The 10,492-nt window shown below is 47.7% G+C and overlaps 1 protein-coding gene across 1 annotated transcript; it reads right to left on the bottom strand.

Annotated features, from left to right (window-relative positions):
- Positions 1-10: 10 nt before the first annotated feature.
- Rarres2 (retinoic acid receptor responder 2) lies at positions 11-3,032 on the bottom strand. The gene is made up of 6 exons (XM_021654501.2): positions 2,876-3,032; positions 2,377-2,580; positions 2,093-2,197; positions 541-636; positions 249-363; positions 11-112 (listed from the first exon to the last, which is right to left on the bottom strand). The coding sequence occupies exons 2-5, from the start codon at positions 2,554-2,556 to the stop codon at positions 256-258; spliced, it is 489 nt and encodes a 162-aa protein (XP_021510176.1). The 5' UTR covers positions 2,557-2,580; positions 2,876-3,032; the 3' UTR covers positions 11-112; positions 249-255.
- Between the last annotated feature and the right edge of the window lie 7,460 nt (positions 3,033-10,492).

Here is a 10,492-nt window from a genome sequence, read left to right as displayed (position 1 = left end):
CATTACAAGGTTGGAAAGGAACACAGCAATTTTATTAGCCTGGAGTATGAAGTCTTTGGGAGGCAATGTGCTTCCACTGGGCACCACCACTGCTGTCCAGAAAGATGAAGTCCTAGAGATGAAGGGAAAACCAAACTGGGTGTTGGTTTTGGTCTAATCCTAGCTTTTCCCACATTTTCCACATCCCTTCTCTTCCCCTCTCAGCCCAGCTTTCATGCCAAGGGCTGGCTGGCCCTGCAGTCTCTTACCAAGGGCTCATTTGGTTCTCAGGGCTCTGGAGAAGGCAAACTGTCCAGGGAAGAAGTAGCTGCCGGGGTCCTCACCAGTCTCTGCTATCTTTCTGCACTGGGACTCCTGAGGCTCCTGTTAGGACCAGTGTCTGTTGCAGTAGTGCCTGGGAGGGCAGGGGCCACCACAACCCCCAGGGGGATGTCCCTGCTGCCCCCTACCCCACTCCCTATTCCAGGCTTCCTGTACTTCTCCCACAGATGCAGACGTGACCCATCTTCAGCCCTCTCCCTAAACTCTCTTCCTTCTTACCTGAGACCCTTGCTTCCGTATTGGGCAGTGGATCATCCGGCCTAGAACTTTACCCTTGGGGTCCAGTTTGATACAGGCAAGGCATTGCCGCTTTTTCTGGGGAGGAGAGTATACGAGAAGGAAAGAGAAGAAGTGAGGAGACCATGTGGGTCAGAGTGAAGAATGGCCTTCTAGAGTGGAGGGATGTCGTGGTTTGAGTAAGAGTGTTCCCCATAGGCTCAGTCTTTGAATAATTGGTCTACAGTTGGTGGCGCTGTTTGGGGAGGTTTAGAAGGTTTGACCTTGATGGAGGAAGTATGTCAGTGGGGTTTAAGATTTTAAAATGTCTACCACTCCCAATTCACTCTTTCTGCTTCCTGCTGGCATTTGAGGCTGTGAGCTCCCAGCTTCCTGCTCTGGCCGCTATGCCTGCTGGCAGCCACATCTCCCTGCCTCTCCACCAGCATGGACTTTTATTCCTCTGGAACCCTAAGTGAAAACAAACCTTTCCTGTTATTCGTTGGTTTTGGTCATGGTATTTTAGCCCAACAACAGAAGTGTAGCTAATCCAAGGGGCAAGTGGTTGTGTACCCAGATGGACATACAGCCTACTTGGGGATAGATTTCAGAAGTTCTCTTCTTTGGACACAGTCTCAGGCAGTAGCCTAAACTTGCGGGTTCCCCGCTTTACCTTCTCCAGTGCTGGGACTTCAAGTGCATGCTCTCCTGCCTCACCCGCAGACTGTAGTACTTTATGCCAGGATCATTCCTGTGTGAGCATGTATATGTGTACTGCTCATGTGCAGTATCCTACATGGGTGTACTCACAGGTGCCTGTGTGCACGTGCAGACATGCATAAAGGCAAAGTCTTCCGCAGCTGGTGTCTGACTGTCTCTGTTTCTCTCTGGTGTGTGTGTGCATGCACCAGACAAGAACATTGGGTGTCCCTCTACACCACTCTGCTTGGTTCCTTTGGCAGAAGAAAGTCTGTCTCTGAACCTGGAGTTAAGTGGCAACCTGGGTATACCCCTGTGTCGCCATGTCCAGCTGTTTTCAGATCTGTGCTGGGATTCAAACTCAGGTCCTCATGCTTGCACAGCAAGGACCCTTACCACCTTGACCTCATATTTACATTTTCCATTAAGACGTAATTCGAACAAAAGGGCCTGAAGCCAAGAGTCTTGTAAATCACCAATATGATCTAGTCCCTCCCCTTAACCAAGGGAGAGGAACCAAGGCCTTTCGGGAACCCACAAAGCAAGAACCTTAACCCAAAGTGCTGTACCCCCAGTCCGAGGTCAGCCTGTAAGGGGCAGTGCCGCCTTTAGGGTAGTTGGCTACTGTGACATCCTGTGGTGAACCTGGCTGGAGTACAGGGTAAACTTTACAGAGAAGCTTCTTTAGGAGGAGCTCAGAGAAGTGGGCCCATGCTGATGGAGAAACTTCCCTTTCCCTCCATCCCCCCATCCTCGCAGACCGCCCCCAGTAATGAGCACAGGGCTTCTCTGGGCTCCACTAGGCTCCAGCTCATACCCTGGCAGCCTGTCCCATCAAAAGAGCCCCTTCACTCACCCCATTTGGTTTGATTTTGCATTCGGGTTTTTTCCAGTCCGTCTTGAGGCAGCTGGTTTGCTGGAGCTTAAATTCCAACCGCACAAAGGTGCCCGCCGAGAAGAACTGCAGACAGGAAGGCCAGCAGGTAATTTCTGAATGTTACTTCTCTCCCCCAACACCTTACCTTAGAACTGGCACAGCCCAGGAGGGTGGCTGACGGGGACCTTTCCCAGGAAAGTTTTCTGGGATTCACCGGTCTCCAGGCTGCAGCCCTCCATTCTTTACCCAGTCACAGCACTAACCACTTCGTCGGCGCTGTCCACACCCATCTCCCGGAAGGCCCATTGCACAGGTGGGTGTCGGTGGAACTCCTCCAGAGCCACCTGCAAGCCCCTGCGCTGTGTCTCGCTGAGCTCCAGCTCCGTCCCACCTACGCCCACTGTGCTCAGCCACAGGGCCAGGGAGATGAGCAGGTACTTCATGGCTCCACCTCAGTCCTCCTGGTCCTGTAAAAACGGTGTGCGGTCTTCAGCTCTTAGAGCTGGGGTGAGGGTGGGGGACACCTTCTCCCCCGGCCCACTTCTGGGAACAGAAGTGCCCCTCTCTGAATCTCCATTGGCATCTAATTAGCCCTTCCCGCTCCTCAAGGCCTTGTTTCATGGGGCCAGTTTCGAGTTCCCTGCCAACAGCCCCGGGAAAGTAGCCCTGCTAACTATGGCCACTATAGCCTCTTTTCTGAACCATTTTTCTTCCTTCTGGGTCTTCCCTCCAGATCCCAAACCCCCAGCCTCTCTCTGGTACCTTGAAAAATATCAGGTTTGTTGCTTTAGCAAGGCCTTTCCCCGTGTGGTCCCTGGAACAGCTCTCTGGCAGCTAGCTGTTCCCTCGCACCCTCTCCTCTCCCTTTTCTCTTCTCGCTCCGTCCCACAGCCCCGCCTTTTCCCACTGACCCTTCTCCCAGAGTCCGGAGTTTTGGAGTTTCCCGTTTCTGAAAGTTCCCTGACCTTCCTCTTGGATTGGACCAAAGGTGGGGGAGGGGGGCCCTGGAGCACCAACTGAGACAGGCTGCAGGCTGAATATTTTTCAGGAGACGTAAATGTGGGAGGACATGTTGGCCCAGGGCGGGTGGGAGCCGCAAGATGCTTAACCCTCCCTGCACCAGGGCAGCAGCTGCCACCAAGTCAGCTGTCCCCAGAAGTGGCTGTTTCCCCATCCCAGCCCCAACCTGGCCCAGGTTTTCTAGTGTCAGACAGATCTTCTCTCCTTTGCCTTTTCTCCAGACTCAGTTTTTTAATTATGTCATCTCTCAACACATGACTGCAGTCACTGGAGGGAGTGACTCCTGCTTCGACAGGATCTTCCACTAGAAAGCCACAGATGGGAAAACTGAGGCTCCCTCAGCTTGCTCTGTGTGTCCAATGAGAGAACTCCTGTGTCACTGGCTAACTGCCTTCACCTTCCAGGCATCTATCTCCTATTCCCTCTTTCCTGATGCCTGGGGTTTGTTCTCAAACACATTGGCCTAATTTTGACCGGTACCACTCTCTTTCTTGCAGAGGCTCCAAGCAGACCCTCCTCCCCCCGTCCTGCCCCCAGCCCCACTCCTTGGACCCTCCACCAGCTCCCAGGTCTCCGTGCGTAGACCTTTGAGGCTGGGTGTGATTCCCTAGCCATACTTCCATCCACCTAGTGTCTTCCGAACCAGCCACCTGACCCTGGCTCATTCCTCCATCTAGATATCCAAGGACTTGAGCAAGTGCAGACCTCTTGTGTCAGTGCTTCCTGTCTGAGGATCTGACAGGTCTCTCTGGCCATGTGGACCTTTTCCCTGAGGGTAGAAGGACTGTCACACTCTCGGAAGAGCTTTCTTTTACATCTCAGTGCTCCAGGCTGCCCTTTCTTATGTCCTTCCCGGGTGTGGGAAATCCCTAGCTGAGACTCTCCCATCAGTACATTCCTTCCAGAAATGCACCCCGAGAAGGGAGGACTCTTCTGTAAGGGTGAGTGATTTTCCCTGCCATTCTTGAGGTCCCCATCCTAAGTGAAATGATTTAGAGTCTTCTATGGACTGCTGGAGTTTTAGGAGCCTGCAGGAAGGACAGAGTGCTCTGCTCAAGCTCATAAGGGGAGAGAGAAAAGCAAACAAACATTGATTGAACTTCTGGGTACCTTGGGCACATGGGAAAAACCTGGGACTGCATATCATTAGCAGTCCCCACCACTCCCTAAGCTTGTCATCTGGGACCTTGGGTCAAAGTGTCATTCCTGCCAGGCCCAGTAAGCTAGGCTCTGCTGTCGGTTTCTAAGCACAGAGACAAGTAATAGTGAAAGCAGAAGAAGATTGATTCAATGTGGCCCTATTAGGAAGATGACAAAGAGCTTCAGGAACCCCAGAGTCTGTCTTCCAGGCATTGATGTAAAATTTAAATTAAAAAAATATTTTGTTGTTTTTGTGTGTGAATGTTTTGCCTGTGTGTATGTCTCTGTACTTCATGTGCCTGTGGCCCACAGAGGCCAGAAGAAGGCATCAGATCACCCGGATCTAGAGTTATAGAAGGTTGCGAGGCACCATATCCATGGGAATCAAACCTCTGTTCTCTGGAAGAGCAGCCAGGATACTTAACCGCTGAGCATCTCTCCAGCTCCCGATGAAGCAGACTGCAAGGGGTGCACATGGTCAGTGTGTGGTCCCACCCAGGTCACACTCATCACACTCATCAATGCCTCCCCTCGCCCCTCTCGTAAGGTCGTAAGCTGCCGTATCTGTATGAAGTCTTTCTAAGAGATAAGTTTCTCCTGGCCAGCCTAGGCTCCAGCCTTTTCACTCTTTCAACCTTTGTTGTTCTTTCCTTTTCTCTCCTCCTCTTCTTCCTCCTCCTCCTTTTTCCTTTTCTTGTTTCCCTTCCTTCCTTCCTTCCTTCCTTCCTTCCTTCCTTCCTTCCTTCCTTCCTTCCTTCCTTCCTTCCTTCCTCCCTTTTCTTCTTTCTTTCTTTCTTTTCTTTCTTTCTTTCTTTCTTTCTTTCTTTCTTTCTTTCTTTCTTTCTTTCTTTCTTTCTCTCTTTCTTTTTCTTTTTTTTGAGACAGAGTTTCTCTGCATAGCCCTGGCTGTCCTGGAGCTTGTTCTGTAGACCAGGCTGGCCTCACAGAGATCCTCCTGCCTCTGCCTCCTGAATGCCGGGACTAAAGGCATATGCCGCTACACCTATCTCTTCTTTCCTCATTCTAACATGTGGTCTCACCGTGTAACCCCGGCCAGCCTGAAATTCACTATGTAGATCAGACTGGCCAAAAACTCCCAGACACCTGCCTGCCTCTGCCTCCCCAGTGTTGATGTTAAAGACACGTGCCAGTGCTTCAACAGGTTGCTAACACAAGCGTATCTTTTTGAAATATTGTCTCTCTATAGGGTTTGGGAATCGGCTCAGGGGTGATGGAAGGCAGCAGGGTTTGATCCACAACACTGTGGCCGGCTCTCCTGCCAAGACCGTTACAGTCCTAAGCTCTAACAAAGGCAGGCCTCTGAAACAGGCTCTCACCCAGACTCCCAGGGTGTCCAACCATCTCTTTGTCTGGAAGGTGTGATCGTGTGGTCCCTTTGCTCAAGTTGTTGAGGATGGAACCGGAAACTTAGGGAAGGTGTCTGGCTGGCAGTGTTGGGCACAAAGTTCTCTCCGCACTTTGTTCCCACCTCACCAGCATTCTTCATACAGAGTTAAAGGCTTCTTTATCATGTGCTGTTAGGGTAGCAGTCCGATCTTCAGCTCCTAGAACCCATCACTGGCATTTCAGCTACCAGGGATGGTCATCCAGTTTTGTTCCTGTTGCTGTGATAAAATATCTTGAGAAAAGCAACTTTGAGGGAGAAAGGGTTTATTCTTTTTGCAGTTCCAGGTTGAAGTCCATCATTGTGGGCAGCCACTCACATCCACAATCAAGAATACAGAAGGCGTGAATGTTTGCACGCCTGCTGCTCAGTAGCCTTCACTACCCGTTCATCTTTAACTCGGGACCCAGGCCCAGGCGGTACCCACTTTCAGGCTGTGTCTTCTCCCATCAATTCATAATCGAGACCCTCCCCCAGGCCCACCCACGGGCCAACCTCTTCTGTACAATCCCCCACTGAAACACTTCCCATGTGGCTGTAGATTGTGTTACGCTGAGAATCGAACTGTCACAGAGGTAACTGAGTTCCCTCAAGAGCTCTGGGTTTCAGGGTCAACATGCACATACTCAACAAGGGTTTCTCAGCCCAAGGCCCCCCGCAGGGGGGACATGCTGGGAACTGGTGACCAGGAAAGGCTTCCAGTGTGGGACTTGAACTGAGAAAAATGGCAGGTGCATCCTGCCCGCAGAGGGGGATGAGAAGAAGGAACGCCAGTCTTAGGGTGAGAGAGGGGGGCTGGGAGCAAGGCGGTGGGAATTGATGGAGCAGCTGTTAGGAGACCCACATGCAGACCAAGCTGTTTGTCTGCCATATATGTTCAGGGGGCCTAGGTCCAGCCCATGCATGCTCTTTGGTTGGTGGTTCAGTCTCTGTGATCCCGCATGAGCCTAGGTTAGTTGACTTGGTAGGCCTTGTGGTGTCCTTGACCTCTCCGGCTCCCTCAATCCCTCCCTTCACTCTTCTACAGGACTCCTTGAGCTCTGCCTATTGCTTGGCCGGGGGGGGGGGGGGGGAGGGTCTCTGCATCTGTTTCCATCAGCTGCGGGATGAAGCCTCTCAGAGGACAGTTATGCTAGGCTCCTGTATTATTAATAGTGTCAAGGGTTGGCTCTCCAATGAGGTGGCTCTCAAGGTGGCCAGTCATTGGTTTGCCTTTCCCTCAGTCTCTGCTCCATTGTTAGTTATCCCTGCCCTACTCAGAGACGGGACAAGTTCTGGTTCAAAGGTTTTGTGGGTGGATTGTGTCCCCATCCCTCCACTGGACGTCCCACCTGGCTACAGGAGGTGGCCACTTCAGGCTCCATATCCCCTGCTTCTAGGAGTCTCAGCTAGAGTCACTGCCATAGACTCCCAGGAGCCTCCCCTGTCCCAGGTCTTCAGGTTGTCCCAGCGATGCCCTCCCTCCCCACTGATGTCTGTTCTTTCTCTCAGCCCTCTCCCCAACTCTCCCCTCACTTGATCCTCTCTGCTCCCCTCTTTAAACCCCCTCCTAGTTCCCTCCTTCCATCCACTTCCCATGTCTATTCTATTTCCCCTTCTGAGTGAGATTCGAGCATCCTCTCTTCCCTCCTTGTTACTTAGCCTCTCTGGGTCTGTGGATTGTAGCATGGTTATCCTGTACTCTAAAGCTAATATCTACTTATAAGTGAGTACATACCATGTGTGTATTTTGGGGTACAGTTTACATTACTCAGAATGATATTTTATGATGTCCTTGTTTTTAGTCACTAAGTAGCATTCCATTGTGTAAATGTACCACAGTTTCGTTATCCATTCTTCAGTTTGAGGAACATCTGGGTTGTTTCCTGTATCTGACTATTACAAATAAAGCTGCTATGAACATAGTTGAGCAAGTGTCCCTGTGGTGTGGTGGAGCATCTTTTGGGTATATTCCCAGAAGTGGTGTAGCTAGGTCTTGAGGTAGAATTATTCCCAGTTTTCTGATAAACTGCCAGATTGATTTCCAAAGTGGTTGTACAAGTTTGCACTCCCACCAGCAATGGAGGAGGGATTGTTCCTCTTGCTCAACATCCTCACCAGCGTGTGCTGTTACTAAAGTTTTTGATCTTAGCCATTCTGAGGGATCTAAGATGGACTCTCAGAGTTGTTTTAATTTGCATTTTCCTGATGACTAAGGATGTTGAGCTTTCTTTAAGTGCTTCTTAGCCACTAGAGATTCCTCTGTCAAAAATTATCTGTTTAGCTCTTTACCCCATTTTTCATTTTTGTTTTGTTTTATTTTTTTTTTATTTTTGAGACAGAGTTTCTCTGTATAGCCTTGGCTGTCCTAGACTTGCTTTGTAGACCAGGCTGGCTGTTGAAGAATATTTGATCCCATTGTGAACCCCAAGTTTATGACTGTAAAAACCTGTCCATTGTTTGGTGTGGTTCAGCCCTAACACACACCTTTATCCAAGAGCTTTCTGCTTATTGTAAACAGGGAATTATGGTGGCTCAACCATCACACCCATCTTTAATCCTACAATTTTCTGTACACAGGATTTAATAAAGTTAACCCTAGGTCAAGAGGCAGAGCAAGAAGCCAGCTGACAGGGATTAAACAGCAAGGAGGGGCACTGAGCTGAAGGGAATAAAGACAGCATGAAGAAGAAGCTTTTCTGCTCTTCAGCTCTTCAGCTCCTTGGCCTTCAGCTCTCTAGCTCTCGGGCTGTTAGCTGTTTATTTTTTACTCCTGGGCTGTCAGCTGAGCTAGCAAGCTTTTAGCTTTGGGCTTTTCCTTCTGTGATGTTAGCTGAGAAGGAAGGTCAGCTGGGTGTTGTCTCTGCCTCTCTGAGCTAGTAGGTTTTCACCTACTCCTGAGTCTTCACTGGTAAAATAGAATGGTTGGGATTTTCATTTTTTATAACAACAGCTGGCCTCGAACTCACAGAGATTTGCCTGTCTCTGCCTCCCTGAGTGCTAGGATTACAGGTGTTTGCCACCATGCCCAGCTCTGTACTCCATTTTAAAACTTGGGTTATTTTGTTTGTTGGTGTCTAATTTTTGAGTACTTTATAGATATCCCTGGTAGAGGAATATCAGCCCTCTGTCAGATATAGGGTTTGTGAAGATCTTTTACCATTTTGTAGGCTGCCATTTTATCCTATTGTCAGTGTCCTTTACCTTACAGAAGCTTTTCAGTTTCATAAGTCCCATTAATTGATTGTTGATCTTAGTGCCTGAGCTGCTGGTGTTCTGTTCAGAAAGTTGTCTCCTGTACCAATGAAGGCTCTCCCCCACTTTCTCTTCTATCAGATTTAGTGTATCTGGTTTTATGTTGAGGTGTTTGATCTACTTAAATTTGAGTTTTGTGCAGGGTGATAGATATGGATTTATTTGCATTCTTCTATACGCAGACATCCAGTTAAACCATCACCATTTGTTGAAGATGTTTTCTTTTTTTCATTGTATGGTTTTAGCGCCTTTATAAAAAAAAATCAAGTGTCTGTAGGTGTATGGGTTTATTTCTGGGTCTTTGATTTGATTCCATTGATATACCTGTCTGTTTTTATGCCGGTATGTTTTTTTTTTTTTTTTTTTTTTTTTTACTATTGCTCTGTAGTACACCTGGGAATCAAGGATGATGTTCTTTTATTGTACAGGATTGTTTCCGCTATCCTGGGTTTTTTTTTTTTTTCCAGATTAAGCTGGAATTGCTTTTTCAATGTGTGTAAAGAATTGTGTTGAAATTTTGATGGGGATTGCATTGAATTTGTAGATTGCTTTTGGTAAGATGCCCATTTTACTATGTTAATCCTACTAATCCATGAACACGGGAGGTCTTTTCATCTTCTGCTATCTTCTTCAATTTCTTTCTTCAGAGACTCGATGGTCTTGTCATACAGGTCTTTCACTAGCTTGGTTAGAGTTACACCAAGATATTTTATATTATTTGTGGCTATTGTGAAGGGTGTTGTTTCTCTAATTTCTTTCTCAGCCTGTTTATTGTTTGTATAAAGGAGGGCTACTGATTTTTTTGAGTTAATTTTTTATCCAACCACTTTGCTGAAGGTGTTTTTCAGCTGTAGGAGTTCTCTGGTAGAATTTTTGGGGTCACTTATGTATACTCTCCTATCATCTGTGAATAGAGATACTTTGACTTCTTCCTTTCCATTTTGTATCCTCTTGATCTTCTTTACTTCTCTTATTGCATTAGCTAGAATATTAAGTACTATATTGAAGAGATATGGAGAGAGTGGGCAGCCTTGTCTTGTCCCTGATTTTAGTAGAATTGCTTTAAGTTTCTGTCCACCTAACTTGATATTGGCTATTGGCCTGCTGTGTGTTGATGTTATTGTGTTTGGGTATTCGCCTTGTATCCCTGATTACTTCAACTTTTAACATGAAGGGGTGTTGGAGTCTGTCAAATTCTTTTTCAGCATCTAATAAGATTATCATGTGGTTTTTTTCTTTGTTTGTTTATATGGTGGATTACATTGATGAATTTTCATATACTGAACTATCCCTGCATCTATGGGATGAAGTCTACTTGGTCATGGGTAGAAGACCTTTTTGATGTGTTCTTGGATTCAGTTTGCGAGCATTTTAGCATCAATGTTCATAAGGGAAATTGGTCTAAAATTCTCTTTCTTTGTTGAGTCTTTGTGTGATTTAGGTATCAGTGTGACTGTGGCCCCATATAATGAATTTGGCAATGTTCCTTCTGTTTCTATTTTTTTGAAATAGTTTGAAGAGTATTGGTATTAGCTCTTCTGTGAAAGTCTGGCAGAATTCTGTGCTAAAACCACCTGGTC

This window comes from Meriones unguiculatus, chromosome 3, assembly GCF_030254825.1.
Source record: "Meriones unguiculatus strain TT.TT164.6M chromosome 3, Bangor_MerUng_6.1, whole genome shotgun sequence".
Classification (NCBI taxonomy): Eukaryota; Metazoa; Chordata; class Mammalia; order Rodentia; family Muridae; genus Meriones; species Meriones unguiculatus.
Note: the sequence above shows the minus strand (reverse complement) of the source record. Positions and strands in the feature narration are given on the sequence as shown.

Coding starts and splice junctions, on each gene's coding strand:
- Rarres2 (XM_021654501.2), bottom strand. CDS start 2,556: ATGAAGTACCTGCTCATCTCCCTGGCCCTGTGGCTGAGCACAGTGGGC. Junction 2,198..2,376: donor TGGACAGCGCCGACGAAGTG/GTTAGTGCTGTG, acceptor TCCTGTCTGCAG/TTCTTCTCGGCGGGCACCTT. Junction 364..540: donor TACGGAAGCAAGGGTCTCAG/GTAAGAAGGAAG, acceptor TGGTCCTAACAG/GAGCCTCAGGAGTCCCAGTG.